The 17,744-nt window shown below is 45.3% G+C and overlaps 1 protein-coding gene and 1 long non-coding RNA gene across 21 annotated transcripts in view; one reads left to right on the top strand and one right to left on the bottom strand.

Annotated features, from left to right (window-relative positions):
• The first annotated feature begins 853 nt into the window (after positions 1 to 853).
• The window catches only part of LOC119846319 (C4b-binding protein alpha chain-like), a 30,938-nt gene continuing 14,047 nt past the window's right edge, over positions 854 to 17,744 (top strand). For 8 of the 20 annotated variants that reach the window (XM_038379791.2, XM_038379784.2, XM_038379782.2 and 5 more), the window contains exons 1-5: positions 854 to 1,222; positions 12,464 to 12,655; positions 13,560 to 13,656; positions 14,504 to 14,589; positions 15,685 to 15,897. In XM_038379791.2, the coding sequence (XP_038235719.1) occupies positions 865 to 1,222; positions 12,464 to 12,655; positions 13,560 to 13,656; positions 14,504 to 14,589; positions 15,685 to 15,897 (946 nt within the window). In that variant the 5' untranslated portion in view covers positions 854 to 864. Of the gene's footprint in view, positions 1,223 to 1,592; positions 1,737 to 10,143; positions 10,325 to 12,463; positions 12,656 to 13,559; positions 13,657 to 14,503; positions 14,590 to 15,684; positions 15,898 to 17,744 lie in introns of those variants that run through there. The other 12 variants (XM_038379796.2, XM_038379793.2, XM_038379788.2 and 9 more) reach the window with 6 other exon arrangements.
• On the bottom strand, positions 3,597 to 16,762 carry LOC122457150. The gene is made up of 2 exons (XR_006276531.1): positions 16,504 to 16,762; positions 3,597 to 4,474 (listed from the first exon to the last, which is right to left on the bottom strand). It is a non-coding gene; the product is annotated as an uncharacterized LOC122457150 (long non-coding RNA).

The raw sequence follows: 17,744 nt of genomic DNA, 5'->3' as shown, positions 1-17,744 counted from the left end.
GTTTATAACTGGGAAGATGAGTCAGCTCAGCTTCTCTGACACGCGCAGTCTACCGTACCCTTTAATGCACAACTCAGTGGCATTAGTTTTTAAGGAAGAGCAAACGCCTCATCGCTCCTTTCCTGAATGGGTGTGACACTCCATCCTTTCAGCCCATTTTCAGTAACGGATGCAGTTAAAATGCCATAAAGCTGCTTGGAACAAGCCAGAGAGCTCTGTGGTTGACAAGCATTCCGATAAGTGAAGCTAAAAGAGTGGTTTCCATAGGATAGCTGTACGGTACCGCAGCCAAATTCAAACTAAGCGCCATGCGTGGAGTTGGGCAGTGGGGAGAAGGGGGTAAGGATAAGGAGAGAAACAGATAGGAAGCTGTCTCTCACTGGTTGTGCGTTGCGTACTGAGGATCGCTGCTGTGAGACCTCAGTAGTTGAGGAGCCAAATTAGCAATCACCATTATCCAAAAGAGCCACAGTGTTAAATTAATGGTTTTCTTTACTAGAGTAGGACACAGGAAAGATTTCATTTTTATTTAGACACATTTCATTCGCACAGCAAAACAACTGGCCAAGTATTATTGTTTTATCAACTACAATGCATTACTATAGGAAGAGCATCCCGAGCGGTTACTTATTTAGTGTCATACATTGTTTTACTCTCATGTGCTGCAAGAGACGCATTCAAGAGCCACTTGCAGCTCAAGTGCCTCAATCTGAGTATTGACAGGTTTCAGAGTAGCAGCCGTGTTAGTCTGTATTCACAAAAAGAAAAGGACGACTTGTGGCACCTTAGAGATTAACAAATTGCTGGCCTAGGACAGTGCGCTCTGGGGGGGGGGGGGGAGGGTCTAGGGACTCATACAAATCTATGGTAACATTGAGTGGCAAGCTTTTCAGTGGCAGCAGTAATTGGAGCAAACGTTGCTCTCTCTCGGCTTTCGACCGAGGCCTAAACGCCCTTTTGGTCTTCCTTAAAGCCCGTTTGTCCTGCCGGGAAGCTAGAGGGGAAGAGTTTTCCTCGGACGGACGGACAGAGGCCCCGTCTCTAGCCGTCACCCGAGCGCTGGGAGAGGCCCCGTCCCACCCCCAGCCAATGATTCGGCTCGGGGTGCGGGGGGATCAGCTCGCCCTTGAGTCTAAGAGGGATGGGCCTGTGCCATTGGGCAGCAACACAAACTGGAGGAGAAAGACGCCCGCGAGCAGCCCGGCAGAGAAAACAAGCTCGGGTAGGAAACTGCAGCAGTTGCCAGCGCCCCAAAAGCAGCCCCCCGGGCCCGACTCCGTCAGCGGCGTCGGTGCCCCCCGGCTTGTGCGCCTTCCGCCTTGCCCGGCCCGGGCTCCCCGCTCCCCGCTGGGTCGCACCCGAGCGGCGCCGATCGAGGGAGCCGCGGAGCTGGGGGAAAAGCGGCGGCGCAGCGAGGCCTTGGCGGGCGGGCGGCCTCCCTCCCTCCCTCGGGCGGGGACCGGGGGGCAGCGCCGCGCTGGGGGAGCTTCGCCGCCGGCTTCCCGGGCGGGGCGGGGCGGGGCGGCCGCAGCCTCGCTCGCCCCCGGCCCCTGAGCTGCGGCGGCCGCGGCGCCCCGCGGCGCCCAGCCCCCCCGTCAGCCCCTCGGCGGCGCGCTTGGGCGCAGGCGCAGTGTGAGGCGGGGCGCGGCCCCCGGATGCGGCGCTGCTCGGCGCCATGGAGCCGCTTCGGCCGAGCTGGATCCCGCGTCTCTCAGCGCTGCTGGCGCTCGCGCTGGGTGAGTGTCGGGGGCGAAGGGGGCTCCCCGCCCCCCTTGCCCGGCCCCGCCCCCGAGCTCCCCTTGCCCTGCGCTGCGCTGGGCTGGCGAGTGGCAGCAGGAGGGGCAGGGGCAGGGGCAGGGGCAGGGGCGAGAGCCGGGCCTGGGACTCCAGCTCCGTTCCCGGGGGCCGGAGGGGAGTGAATCCGGTGCGGCGGGGGCAGCGGGGGAGGCTGTTGCTGGCGGACTGGGATCCGTTGCCCTGGCTGCCCTTGAGAGATGCCGCGGTTGGACCCGAGCCTGCCGGGCGGGTTTGCAAAGGGGGCTTAGGAAGGAGTCGGGGTCAGCCGCCGGCTGGAAACCAGTCCTGGCTGTGGCGTGAGGCATGTGGCTGGCGCTGGGGTGGTCCCCGGCGTGGCCCTCTTGGGATGCTGGAAGTGGGGCAGTTCTTCTGCATCGCCTCGTGTTTAGACCTGATGGGGCATCCCGCCTGAAAACATCGTCCGATCCCCAAAAGGGCCGTAACTCATAGAAACCTAGTTGAATGTTGCCCGAATTTGGCAGGCCGTATACGGGTTACGCCTTTTTCTCTACTGTTTTGCCTTTGGTTAAAACAGAAGTCTGTAGTCACAGGACAGTATGAGCTTACAGGAATTATTAATTGGGCCCGAGAGAGAGAGAGAGAGACGCTCTCTCTAGCCTGGGGGTAGACTCTTCACGTGACCCGGGGTGGGGGGGGTGTTTGACCTTGGCATCTGGCATTGTAGGCTCCTCTTTTAATTAGCTATGACTTGGGGGTACAAAAAGGCAGATCACTCTATTGCCCCCCATGGGTCAGGCTGTGGGAGACCCCTGTTCAAACCCCTCCTCTGCAAAGGGATTTGAACAGGGGTGTCCCAGGGACCTCTTTCCCCCCCCCCCACCTCCACCCCCTGACCCCCACGGGAACCTGAGAGGTGGGGGATCATTGTTTAGACCTCCTCTGTTTCCAGAAAGACAAGGGCCTCCTGAGAAAGGAGGGGATTTAAACAGGGGCCGCTCACCCTCAGCCCTGTCACCTGGGAGGTGATCCATCCTTGTCCAAGCCTCTTCTTAACAGGCCGAGGGAGGATACACAGGTGTATCGTGTGCTTTAGACTTATGGCTCCATCTAAGCAGATAACCTCAGAAATATATGTTGTATAATTGAAGGGTAGGGATCTTGTCTGCATAACTTCATAAAACATACAAAAGTCTTCTGAAGTGAGTCCATTCTGCAAATGATAAATATTTTGATGCATTGTGTGGTACAAAGAAGCTCATACTGTCACATGACTGTAGACTTTGGTTTTAAGAAAAGGCAAAGTAGTACAGGAAAATGCATAAAATATATCATGTGGGGCTTGTCCTTACATCTAAGGCATTAGAAAGCTGCAGAAGCAGTCTGGGATGTTCTGTTTTTGACATTTCCACTGAATGCATCTAATTAGTTTTAAGTGTTTGTAAAACATCAGATACTTAATGTAATTTTCACATTTATTTCTTCTCTCCTTTAAAAAGTGTGCCACATCTGTTGGTGATTATTGGCTCCTTTGTAAAAGCATCAGATTTTTTTTTCACGTAGTCTGTTTTTTCCATCTGCGTATCCGTGTTGTCCTTCAGTCAGGCCCAGGCTCTAGCATTCTGGACATCTGTTGCTAGGTTCCACTGTGTGGAAAAGGAAAACAAAAGAACCTTTTCAATAAATCAGAAAACACCTTTAAAGGTTTCAAAAGACTTCTGTGATTTATTTTTAAATGGAATCTAGATATTTAAACTGAGAAAAAGTGAGACAGCCTTTCAGCTGACATTAGCTATATACAAAAGTAGGCAGACTATACTTAACTAGTGACACCACACTGATAAACAAATGGCAACTGTATTATTTTTTGGAAGTTTTAGAATGCGTAATGTAAAATTACCTTCTTATGTGGTGAAGACTCTTCAATACGTAACTCAACTCAAAGGAAACGTTCTCTAATTGAACAGTTATAGCAACAGGATGTGAATTCACATGTCCTCCACCCTGTTCACTTCAGATTCTCTCTTAAGACTATTCCAATATTAACACTGGGTGCAGATTGCAAAGTCCCGCACCCATGTAATCATTGGAGATCCTGCAACATTCTTAAAGCATTAATCCTGGCTTTCTGCTCAAATTTAAGTACATGAGTGCCAAATTGACTTCAATGGGGCCACTCCCATGCTTAAAGTTAAGCACATGCTTAAGTGCTTCGCTGAATTGGGACCTTGGTGAAATAGCTGCATTTCTCTGACAGATGAAATAGTCCTAACCGGTTGAAAAGTGTAAGAGAAATGCAGGATTACTACCATGATTAACAGGCAGGCCACACACTACCGGCATAAAGGTCCTTCACAAACATTCTTTTTGGTCTCTTCCCCACAGTTCTTCCATCTTAAAAAGAGGACACATAAGGGGATTGAATCTATTGTTTGCTTCACAGAAGAAACGCAGTTGGTGAATGCTATTGCATGAGCTTACTAATGGTTTTTCAAAAGACTTTGGTACATTCCAGATCTCACTATGGAGTTCAAGTAGGGTATTCTTCTAGCAGAGTGTCAGCAGCTCTTTGGCAAAAAATAGGAGAAAAGGAATTGGGGAAGGTTGTGGTCTGCAATGGGCAGGCTGAGTTTCCTTTGACAAGATCTGCAGGGAGAATGGATTTATGAGTGACCATGGCAGATCCCATTTTTGAGTGGTGATATTTGTACACGGGAGTCTGTAAAACACAGAAAACAAGATTAATAGTCAGCAGATTTAGTAATAGCAGCATTAGAACAAAGGAAAACCAAGTAATTCACACAAGGCACAGTCCACCTCCGGAACTTGTTGCCGTGGGATGTAGTGAAGGCCAAAAGCATAACTGGTTTAAAAAATGAATTAGATAAGTTCATGGAGGCTAGGTCTTTCAATGGCTGTTAGCCAAGATGGTCAGTGATACAATCCCATGCACTATATTCCCCTACACCCCCAACTGCCAGAAGCTGGGACTGGATGATAGGATGGATTATTAGTCAATTGCCCTGTTCTGTTCATTTCCTCTGGAGCATCCAGCACTGATCAATATCATACACAGGATACTGGGCTAGGTGGACAATTTGGTCTGACCTAGTATGGCTTGTTCCTATAGCTGGATTACTTCCTGACCCGGATTCCATCCTTTTTCAAAATGTGAGTGTGGAGTAGCAGTATTTCCTTCCTTCCCCCAATGAAAGCAGCACCCCACACTTTTATTAGCCAGCTCCAATTTCACACACAAACTTTTCCATGAGATGGTAATGTTGTAGTGCCTAGGAGCACTCTGTGACCCCCATTGTGCTAGGCGCTGTGCAAACATGTAACAAAAAGATGGTCCCTGCCCCAAAGATTTTACAGTTTAAGTTAAGAGTTAATAAATGGACATAGACAGACCAACGGAGGAGTACAGGGGAATAGATGATATTGGTCAGCATGATGGACTGTGGTCTCAGCCCACCAGCAGCCTAATTATTACCAATTGTTTTGGTAGGCAGCATGGCACAGGAGATTTGAAGGCAGATAATATGTGCAGATGTTACCTGGGAGATCCTCCCAACTATGAAGAGCAGCATGGCAAAAAAACACAAAGAAGGGGCTTATTTGAAAACGTAACAACTGGGCCTTAGAGGCTGGCATCATAGCCTAATTGGAGGTGGGAGATGATTTTTGAGACTGAATGAGAGATGATATGGTTGGGATAGGTCATGAAGGGCCTTGAAAGTGAAGACAAGTAGCTTATGTTCATTACAATGGAGAAGACTGAGCCAGTGGAAGGTTGTAAAGTTTGGGGTGGAAATGATCAAAGCATGAGTTAAAGAAATGATCTTTGCAATAGCCTTCTGAATGGTTATGAGTTGTGCAAGATAGCATTTGTCAAGGCCGGAAAAGGATGTTATAGTAATCATGACATGAGATGATGGGAGCTTAGACGAGAGTTTTAGCTGTGTGGATGGAAGGAAAGTCTATTTTAAAGATGTTATGCAGAAAGAATCTGCAAGACTAAGGCTTTGTCTACCAACACTACCACTTTTGTCAGTGAAACTTTTTGTCCATCAGGGTGTGAAAAAAAATACTCCCCCAACCAATATAAATTTCACCGGCCAAAGTGCTGGTGTTGGCTGGAGAGGCTCTGCTGCTGACATGGGTAACGCTGCTTGTTGGGGGTGGTTTAATTATGCCGGCAGAAGAGCTCTCCTGCCAGGAAAGAGCAGCTACACAGGAGACCTTGCATCTCCGCTGTAAAGTCCATAGTGTAGACATAGCCTGGATGTGAATACTTAGACCTTTCTCCAAGTTCTCCTTTGAATGTTTTTAGTTCTTTAAATCTGACTCACTGAATATCACTTGAATTCATCTTCATGTTAATGCAATATTAGGATAAGCTTTTTTAAAAAAGCTTGTCTATTATTAAAACTGAAAAAAGTATTATACTACATTGTTAACTGTTTATCCTTTACTGTTTACCCTGGTAGCAGATCTTTATTTGGAATCTGGACTTTCAGCATATTAGGTTTCACCATTATTAACAAATGTAACCCATTAGATACTAGTAACCAAGATATGACTTTTTTCCAGTTGGAGTTCATATAATTAGGAACACAATAGCATTAATCTTGAATCGTTAGGCAGTTGTGATACCAGTACCTTGCCATCTTTTACCAATGCCAAACCAGCGAGTGATAGTCTTCCATATTTCCTTCCTGTTAATACCATCTTTAAATACAGGAGCAATAAAAATTATATTAAAATACCTTGAAGTGAAGACACTTATCTGTCTTGAAACTGGGTGGGCAGATATCAGAGTTTTGCAATGATAAGCTGTTTTGAACTTTTAACAAACAAACAACCATTGTTTTTGGAAGGTCTTCTTCCTGAGACTCTTTTTATCTTAAGAAAAATTAAGAGCCAATTTTCTTTTTCATTCCATATTTTTTTTCCATTTTAATTGTGATGATATTTAGTGACAAGTTCATCTGTCTTTTCGGGTAACTCCTTACTTGAAAAACATAAGTGTCTCAGAGTACATCTGTACTACAAGCACTACAGTAACACAGCTGCAACTACACTGCTGTATTGTAGACACTTGCTAAAGTGACCGAAGGGGGTTTTCCATCACTGTAGTAAATCCACCCCCACAAGAGGCAGTAGCTAGATCAACGGACGATGTCTAGCAATGTGTGCATCATAGGTGGGCAAACTTTTTGGCCCAAGGGCCACATCTGGGTATGGAAATTGTATTGCGAGCCATGAATGCTCACGAAATTGGGGTTTGGGGTGCGGGCTCCAGGGTGGGGCTGGGGATGAGGGATGTAGGAGGGTTGGGGCCAAGGGGTTCGAAGGGTGGGACGGGGATCAGGAGTGCAGGCTCCGGGCAGTGCTTACCTCAATCTCAAGCTCCCAGAAGCAGTGGCATGTCCCCCCTCTAGCTGCTACGACCGAAGTTTTATGTTGAGACCAGGCCTAGTCTTCAGAGGTACTAAGGACCTGCAATTCTTTTTGCCTTCCGTGGGATTTATTAATGCTCATGGTCTCTGAAAATAGAACAGGTTTAATGGACCAGATGCGAACACTGCCAGAACCCAAAGGACCTTTGTTTATACTATAGTTATGGGCAGGTCTACACTATCCGCCTTCTAGATGCCATAAATTGATCCCCAAGTGCTCTCCCGTTGACTTTGGTAGTCCACCGCTGCAAGAGTTGACGGGGGAGTGACTTCAGCTATGCTATTCTCGAAGTTGAAGTTGCATATCTTAAATCGATCTCCCCCAGTGTAGACCGGGACTAAGTCTACACTACCACTTATGTCGCTCAGATGTGAATGAACCTCCAGCTGAACGACCTAAGTTACACCAGCCTATGTGCTGGTGTGAACAGTGCTATATCCACGGGAGAGCTTCTCCCATCAACATAATTAATGCCCCTTAAACGAGCAGCAGTAGCTCATTTGATGGAAGAGGTCTCTCCAGTTGCTTTAGAGCAGCTACTTTAGAGCAGCGTTGCTGCAGCTGGGCCATTGTAAGCTCTCTAGTGCAGTGCTTCTCAAGCTATCTGATGTGGGGGGCTGGCAATTTTGTTCCCCCAATGTGCACTCAGACTGGCAGCTGGTGGCTCGCCGACCGGCACTGGTCCACGGACCACCACTTTGAGTAGCACTGTGGTAGTGTAGCCATAGCCTACGTCTCCCACTATGTTTCATACTGCAAGTGCATCTCAGTACAGAGAATGTTATGGATACTGTGATTCCTAGATTTGTCTGTGACTTCTCTGTATTTGACTTCCTGCAGGAAGGCTCTAGCTGGGTGGGTTGCCAACCCTCAGGAGGGAAGGCCCCATGGGGAGGTGTTGAAAGGAAGCCTGCCTGTCGCAGGATGTACCACTCACCTCTGGACTGGGGCCTCTTCCCGATACTCTGGAGATTAGCTCAAGGCCAGTCTCCCTGCAGTTCGCACGCTCACTCCATCTGCCTTTAGTTCCTCCTGCAGCCTCAGAAACCATAGTGTCCTCTTCATGGCTCAACCTTCTGGCCATGTCACTAACTGTGCTCCCCTCTTCCAGGGGTGGTTTAGCCATCAATAATCCTAGACCGTCCTCTCGCTCACTGCCTCAGTACCGTTCAGCCAGTGGCTGGTAGGGGAACCTAGGCTTGCCCTCTGTTCTGGGTTTTAGTCCAGGGACCTTCAGCTTAGCAGTTTGGGCCGTCTCACTGCTCTATTCCTGCGCTACTTCCTATTTCTAGTTCCCTTTTCGTTCCTAGGCCTATCAGTTCCCAAAAGTCTCCTTCTTTTTCCCAGGAAGTGACTGTAGTCTCCATTCACTCCTCCCTTTCCCCTGAGAGTATCTGCCTTTCAGTTCTAGGCTTTATACGGCCCGCCTATTGCTGCCCAGCTGAGCCTCTTTAATCAGCTGCCAATATTTTTCTTCTGCAAAAAAAGATTGTTCTTTGAGTGACTGTTCACACAGATTCCACGATTGGTACTCATGCCCCCCATGGGTTGAAAATCCAGTTCTTTTTGGCTAGTGGTATCCATTTAGCTGCATCTGTGCCCTTTTCCTCCACTCCTCTCCGTCAGGGGGTACAAAGGGTGGAGTGGGCCCAGCCACCTCTCACTTTCTTCTTACTTCCCATGACTACAAGGCAGAACCCCACACGCTGGCTTTTCTCTCTGATATCTTCTGTCCACTTTCTTGGAGATAGCAGTGTGATACTCCCAAGGATACAGTCTGGACAGATGGTCAACTGTGTCCCCTCAGTTTTCCAGTCTGGGATGCCTTGTACACTGCTTTGCTGTGAGAACAACCACTCCTGGCCAGATCACACACAGCCTCAAGCGTGCAAAATCATGCCCACCTGAATTACATGAATGCTCTGGCCAGCCATTCATGAATTACATACAGGGCACCACCAGCAACTTCCCTGTCCCAGATCTTGTCTCTGAAATGTGTTTCTTGTACTGTCAAGCTCTCTACTGAACAATGCAAGCTCACATAAAGGCCATCATTTCATCAGTGGAAAATGATGTGCACAAACGTGGAGATTCCCAAATACTTCAATCCAAACACACTGGTTTAGATGAAACAATAAAACAAGTTTATTACCTACAGATAAAAGGTAAAATGCAATCACTTAACATCTATTTCTTTTTTTGTAACCAATTCTGATTTTTATGCCGCATTACTTGCAAACTAATACTTAATTTCACAAACTAAGCATGCTTAAAAGCAAAAAGGTTTGCCTCCCCACCAGCTTATAGCCGTCTGGCTGGATTGCTTCAGCTAGGATCTCCCCCCAGTTCAGTGATGCTTCCTTTATGTTTCAAACATTATTGATGTCATGAGTGGAGAGAGGTGATTTGGGAGCTTCTGTTTCTCAGTTTTATATCCTTCTCCCCTCTTTGAGGCCTATCTACAGCTGGGGTTCAGGCAACAGTCTGTTTACATGGAAAACCCCCAGGTGTTCCATTGCCAGTATGTAAAGTTCTAGCTCATGCCCTTCTTTCTCACAGAGAATGGCCACATGGTAGTCCATTTGATTATGTTGATACTAGCTGGGGTGTTTGTTAGTGTGTCTTTTGTCTTTGAAGAACTGGTTTGGGCCTGTTTTTCTAACTTTGGAACATGTCACAGTGACATTATACAGTAAAATCTTCTAACTTTACATACAGTGTTGCACATATTTTATCAGGACAATGAGGTCCAGCAGATTATGAGTTTTCACATGATGCCTTGTGATGAGGTCTATCTACCCTACACAGGCCCCCCAGGGGTTAACTGTGCATTGCAAGCTGAGGAAGCCACACCCCTCCGTCCCTGCTGAGCATGCTCAGTCTGGAGACAGGGTATAAAGGGAAGCAGCGCTGCTCAGTTGGGCTGGACTGCTGAGGAGAAAGGATGTCTAATATGAGCTCCCTCATAGAGGCTAGGCATGCTGAACCCCTGGTGGACACTGGAAAGACAGTGGTGACCTGGCGGGGGGGGGGGGATTTGAGTTTCTGCAGACCTTGCCAGCAGATGACCCCAGAGCACCCATGGACTGCTCTACTAGGAGACCAGGTAGGAAGTGGCCCAGGGGAAATAGACAGTAGTCTGGTCATAGGACTGAGATCTCACTGTGTTTTGGGCAGATTCCTGCTGATCCAGTGGCATAACACTCTGTTAGGGCCCTGAGCTGGGTTCCCCTGCTGCTAGCCCCCACTGGGGTGGCAGTTCCCCCATTGTAGACCTAGAGGTTTACAGTTGTCTACTATTCACCAGAGTCAAAATGCTAGACTATATTGAGACTGTGTGTGTGTTTGCTGCTCTGCCCTGACAGAGGGCCTGAGATCTTGGGTGATGGTGCAATCTACCCTGACTGCTAGGTCATGCTACCCTGGTAGCAAGGGATGCCCTAGAGGACTGAGACTGCTAGGTCACACACTCCTGTTTTGTGTGTCAGAAACACTGGCAGTTGGGGTATAAAATCCCTGCTGACTATGTGACCAGACACCCCTTGATGGGCTTAATCTACCCAGGACATGTCTCAAAAGGCATACTTTGTACAAAATTTATCATAGTTTCTTAAAAAGAATGAACATGGCATGCAGACTGTCAATCAGGTCCCCACAAAGAGGCTTAAATATTTTTGAGCTACCTACACCTGGCTCTGTGGTTGTCCAAGCTGTACAGTACAGGACAAAACTGTATGGTCCTCTAAGCTCATCCCTCAAGAGAGAGACTCCTTGACTTCTTTGGCTGAAAGGTCTGTTCTTCCACAAGTCTATAAATGAGGGTAGCAAGTTACCAAGCATTACTGTGTGGTTTACCCAAAAAAAAAAAATTTAAAATGGGATGAACTGCCCAATTTTGTGGATAAGTTATTCAAGGAACACCAAGAAGAACAGAAAACACCTATGGCAGAGGTCTAAAACTGCCAGAACATCTCTGCAGACTAACTGTGTCTGACGCTGCAGTGTGAACAGTGGCCGTCGCCATTTCTATGAGGGGATTGCCGTGACTGCAACCCTCAGGGATTCCAAGAGGCAAAAATTGAAGACCTTCCATTTGAGGGCAACAATGAGACACTCCAGACTCTGAAGGATTAATTGCAGGGCTGCTCCGAGCTCTAAGGAGTGCAGTGTCCCATCCTGTAAAAGAGAACAATAAAAGCAGCCATAGTTCAGGCAGTGCTCCCTGATTTGTCTGAGCCTCTGAAGAAAAAGCGCAGATTTCACCACAGGCAACTTCCTCATCTGCTCCACAGTCTGGGGCTTTGAACAGACAGCTCCGTCTCCCCCTAATGTGGAGTCCTAATCCTATGGGATTCTATGTTGGCAAATGAACTGAGAGATGGTTAGATTTGCACCATCTTTATGCCCTGAGGGTGGTCAGTGATTGAGCAAGGATCCAGGTATGGCCCCAACAGATACTGCTAGCCAAAAAGATTTCAATCTCTAGTGCATGGTGCTCATGTCCACCAAGAGTGGAATCTGTGTCCAACGCATCTGGAACCATAAATACTGTAGATTAAGTAGCTGTTCCTTTACTGCAGAGTAAGCATCATAATTAAGCACCATTTAGTGGAAAGTTGATGTCTGATGTGCAGCCTTATGTTTCTGCAGATTTCTTGTTTGCCTAAGCAAACTAGTCAAAATACTACAGATTTAGAGAAATGCAGTTGGAAGTGGAGTTGTCACACTGTCATAAGGTGAAGAAGCAGATCAAGAAAAAGGGGAAAGCATTTTTTTCTTCAACAAACATCCTTGTTGTTGTTTGGACTCAAATCGAATTGCTATGAGCTGTTGGACATGCAATTAAGTTAAAGGGCTGGTATCTCTGAAAATTGCATGCCACGGTGACAGATAACATTTGCTTTCAAATTTCAAGTTCTGTTGATCTTACCCCACTGCTTAACTAGTCACGCTTGTTCTGTGGATTTAGGATTTTTTTAAATAAGTATCTAAACACAGTACTGTTATCTTTTTCTTACCTTGTGCCTCACAGATTGGTAGTGCGAGCTACCCTTTACTCCTTGTTTTAAGATTTCAAGCTGGGATTTTAAAAGGGCCTAAGGAAGTTCTATGCCCAGAACCCATTGAATCTTTCCTAGGCTCTTTTGAAAATCCCAGCCTCTGTGTCAGTTAAGGCTTAGTTAAAACACAAAAACTAAAGAGTTTGGGTTTTTTCCAAAGTTACAATGATATTTCTTTTTTATAGGTCATTGTGGTGTCCCACCAAGGCTAAGCTTTGCTGAACTGCAAGATGAGTTTAAGGTCAAGGAAATCTTTCCAGTTGGGACCTCAGTGAAGTACAGCTGCCGCTCAGGATACCAAAGAGTCCCTGGACAGTCTTCCACTCTTACTTGTGTAAATGAATCTGTGTGGTCAGAACCCAAAGTGTTTTGTCAAGGTAAGGTTTTTCTCCTCTCTTCCCTCTGCCACCCCTCCACACTCGGGTCAGAAAACACTAACAGGTTAAAAGCTCTTCTGGACTGGAATGAGGATTTTGTAACCTTTGATGATCTGGAGCTTGAAAGGGACACAGTTTTTCAGACAGAATTGTTTGTTTTTTAGGAGGCACATAAAGCTCCCCTAAAGAATCAAATCTAAAACTTTAACACAGAAGATGAAATTCTGGCCTACTTGAAGTCAGTGGCAGCACTTCCATTCAATAGGGCCAGGATTGTACATGGAGACTAGACTAATGCAGACATTGCATGTAGTTATTGACAAAAGCATGCCAAGCCCATGAGTTAGTGATACCGATTTGCATTGCTGTGATGATGATATCAGTTAAATTTTTGTTTTCTCTCTCTGGGCTGGGAGCGCTGTGTGGAGGGTTATGCTTTCCTTGAGAGAGAATTATATCCAATACTTCCTTTTACTTTCCAGAAGGATGCGAGAGCTAAAGTGCATCTTGCAGGATAGGGCTCTTTAAGTCTGCCACAAAATTTTTGGCATCTGGTTGTATTGTTTTCTGTGTAATTCACTTGATTTGGGTTCCTAGTAATTTGAATAAGTTGCATGGTATATTAGCAGGACTCAATCTGTAGCCTGGCAACGTGATTGCTTATAACCAATAGGGATGATATTTCACTAGAAGGGCACTGGTCTTATCCATTCCACTCATAACACAATATGTTAATTCATCACATTTGAGGGCCTTTTTCTTGTTTTCGCAGGCTTTTAAAAATAACACACTTAACTTTACATTAGTCGCATGCAAAAATGTGGGTCACTTATTGTTTACCTTTAGTTATCTTTTGTAACAGAACATAGAAAGAAAAATCTAATTCCCATTTTATTTTCTTTAGGGAAATCATGTGGACATCCAGGAGACCTAGCTAATGGCAAGGTTCATATCAAAGATCTCGTATTTGGTTCGAACATTACATTTTCTTGTGACGAAGGGTAAGGATGTTGAAGATTCCCCCCTCCCCCCCATACTCTACTTTTCTCTTCTGTTGTAGTCAGTACAAAGGTCTAGATAGCAAATTATGACAAACCTTCAGTGGGGCATTCTGGAGTACGAAGTTCCTGAAATAGCTGCAACTTTTTAGCTGTTCTGCATGTTCAATGTAAAGAAGGTTGGGTCAGCGTTTCCATCGTGTGAACCTACTTTTTTAGTATCTTGTATTCAAACTTGAAAAGATTTGCTTTCAAATCTTGGAATGACTTTTTTAAATAGGGTTTCAAAATTTTTAAATAGGCCTCCCCTTTATAAACATTTTTCAAATATTATGTTTTGTTGATATTTTGTTACACATCTATAACTGTATATAAATATGTACATAGGGCAGAATTTTGTAATTTGTATTAACTTTATCTGCCTCTTTCTAGATGTTTGGGCTGTAGGATCATGCATCAAACAAATAAACAGAATGCACTGAGCTCTTACACTGAGTGTTAATTGGCTGCCAAATTCAGAACTATTTTCCTCCTTCTACAGTATCTTTGGCATTGCTTTGGTAATTTTCAAAGAATCAGCAGTGGTGAACTGGGTATCTATATGTAAATCTCAGATGTCTATCCTTCTGGTAGCTGGAGTCACTTTTCTCACTTGCTATTTTATGGCTTTGGTCAGAATAATTAGCAAAATAAGTAACTCTTGTCTTATAATAAGACTGGCATCACCTGAAATTCAGTAAGTCATCGCCACCTACTGGCAGAACAGAAGTATACTCAAAATATCTGAACTGATGGTTTAGAAGTTTGGTAATTTAAGAAATTTTGCCTTTTAAAAAATGTTCTTGTTTAGGTTCAGATTAGTTGGACATAATACTAGTCTGTGTGTGATCCATGAAACAAGGGTCGCATGGAATCATGATATTCCATTTTGTGAAGGTAAGTGGATTTTATACATTTATGATTCTATTCTGGTATTGCCACGTCATGCGACTAGTTTAGGTAAATTGTGCTGTAAAACGAATTCACAAGTACAGAAAACAAATAGTTAAAATGTTCGTCTTAGCTTTTTCACCATTTTAAAAGCTAATGGAGGTACCATTCCATTGAAAATGCCTAAAGATTACTGATAGCTAGCTCATATGGGTCAAATTCACTCACTTATTGAAAATCAGGAGTAAACCTGACTTCTTGAATAACTGGTAACACAACTGTCAACTTGTGATTAATAGTTTACATGGAATTTATGGCAGTGTCAAATTGATTCTGTCTACACTATATTGAAGAAAATAGTTCTACAACTGATTAGAGTTTGACTGATTTTAGGTTAACAGGATATGTTTTCATATAATCCTGATACTTCCTTTGTATCACAGTAGGCTTTTTTCCATGACTTATTTGTAGACAGTTTTATTATTTCAACTTCTGTTTTGCTGTGTTCTGTTTCAGGTTTGTCTGTATGTATGTATGTATGTATGTGGGAACTAAACCATGCTTGCTTTTTTCAGGCTCTTAGGATATTTTATTCATCCAGTGCCATAAATGTATATTTGCTGCTATTATGGAAATTCTTTTCAGATCCATTTTAATGGACTTTTTTCAGGTTTTCAGAGCTCTTTTTTTCCTCTGTTTTCTGTTCATCTACCACCTTACCATCTCCTTTCCCCAATATACTGCTAACATAAAATGGTACGTATCTACATCTCCATTTTCTCCTTTTCTGACCTTTTTTGGTGGTTTTGCACTTGTTAACTACAAACCCCCATTATCAAATAGTTTAGCTGATTCAGTGAAATCACTTTTAAAAAAATTGTGTATTAGACACCTAAAATGGGTCAAATTGCAGGCTTAGATGCATCAGATCTATTGGAAATCCCCTTGCCTTGAATAATATTGCTGTAAAAATCAGTAGGCTTCTGTAATTCTTTACACTAGTCAGAATGACTGTTGCCCTATTGTCTGTAGACATTGTACCTTGTTGTAGTTGTGCTGCTTCCGTTAAATGCTTTTTTCTTAACTTGTAATATTTTCTAGAAATTCCATGTCATCCACCTCCAGACATCAAGAATGGGGAGCATTCTGGTGACCCCAATACTCACTACACCTATGGCTCAACAGTAACTTATATCTGTAATACTGTACCAAGAGGCACAGACCCTTTCTCACTTATTGGAGAGGCATCTATTCATTGTACATCTGACGAAGACCAAAATGGGATTTGGAGTGGAGAGCCCCCTCAGTGTAAAGGTCACTATTTTTTGTAGCTTCTATAAAAATCAAACCAAAAGGATACTCAAGTTTAAGATTAAATATCTCATCTGGATAAAATAGGGCACCCCAGATATCTTGTTTGTGTTTGTCTTTAACTTTGAATTCCTTTGCTTCTGTGGTATATGTTCAAATCCTAAACATACCCATATCAGATTTTAGTTGTTCAAAGTGTCGCTGTTTAATTTTCAGATATGTGGCATCAGGAGATTAGTAGTTTTCTTTAAAAATCCCCAATGCTAGACAATCCTGTCTCTTCCCCTGAATTCCTTAATCTGAAAAAAAGATTCAACAGAATGTGTTGAACTGTGTGGGATAGGAGGACAACCAGTTTTGCTGGTTAAAAACTTGTAGTACATCCCTTCAGAACTTTAAAAGTAGTGGTAAAGATCTCTCTGAGCTCAGTTTTCATCTCCCACTCGCATGATATAGATCTGGTGTAGCTGATTGCAGCGAGGAATCTGGGGTGAGGGAACCCTGCCCTATGACAAAGTTCTTGAGCACTATTTGGCAAGCTCAGCATCATGTGCTTGTATTTATACTGTGCAATAACAATACAAGCTCCCCACAGCACAATGCTCTTACCTTCTCCCTAGGGACAGGCTGAGAGATCTTATCTCCCTGTGATCCTGGGCTTCTCCAACCCTTCCTTCCCAGACTACCTCTTTTCCTGTCTTTTAGCTGTCCTCAGCTAGTGAGCTGAGCCACCCTGTTTAATTGGTTAAGGACTGGATGATTAACCAGTTATCTCCCTAGTGTGCCCCATGTGAGGGCGGTTTCCAAGTGCCCAGACTCATGAGTCAGCTTTAGGCTATTCACACTCACACAGATATATTGTATTTCACTTGACTTTAAACAGTGGTATGACATCAACATTTGACAGATATGTAGGCATGTTGCTTAATGCAGGGGTCTCAAATTCAAATGACCAAAAAGGTCACATGAGGAGTAGTACATTTGCCCAAGGGCCGCATCACTGACCACCCGCCCCCCGCTCTACCCCTTCGGTGAGGCCCCACCTCTTCCCACCCCTTCCCTGAAATCCCCACCCCAACTCTGCCCCTCTCTGCCCCCAGGGGGTGCAGGGTGTGGCAGGCAGCTCAGGGCAGGGGGTTTGGCTACAGGAGGGGTTTGGGGAACAGGTCTGGCCCCCTGCACACCAGGGACAGGGCAGGTTCCCTGCCTGCCCTGCCCCCACACCGCTCCAGAAAGCAGATGGAAGCTGGGGGCACAGGGGTCTGTGTGTTGCCCTGGCGGCTCCTTCAGGTACTTTCCCCGAAGCTCCAATTGGCCAGGAACAGGGAACTGCAGCCCCTCCCAGACCCCCGCCTCCCAGGTCCCGGCCACTTCCTGGAGCGGTGGGGGAGCAAGGCAGGCAGGGAGGGAGCCACTCTAGGTAAATGCTGGGGGGGCGGGGGAGCTGGCGGGCCACAGAAAATAACCCTACAGACCACATGAACCACGTGTTTGAGACCCCTGCATTAATGGAAGGCAGTCCGCTATTATTATGAGTGTGGTATTCTAACCTATGTAGAACAGAATCCTAATGCGTCCAACCAGCCAATCCCAAACTGATTTGGACAATGTTTGTATTGGTGACAAAGCTTGGAATTCTCCCTTCTCTTCGTAGTAGCATTGGATGTGTTAGCTTTGTGTTGCTGTCAAATTGAGAGAATCTCATCCTCTGCAAGGGATAATGAACTAGTAAAGACACAAGGGACCAAATCCTCAGTTAGTATAAACTCATGTAGTGCCCTTGAAATCAATGATTCTGTATAATTACCCCAGCTGAGAATTTGGACCAGGGATCAGTGTTTGTTTGTAAA

Source organism: Dermochelys coriacea, chromosome 21, assembly GCF_009764565.3.
Source record: "Dermochelys coriacea isolate rDerCor1 chromosome 21, rDerCor1.pri.v4, whole genome shotgun sequence".
In the NCBI taxonomy this organism is placed as follows: Eukaryota; Metazoa; Chordata; order Testudines; family Dermochelyidae; genus Dermochelys; species Dermochelys coriacea.
This window is presented reverse-complemented; position numbering and strand designations above follow the sequence as displayed.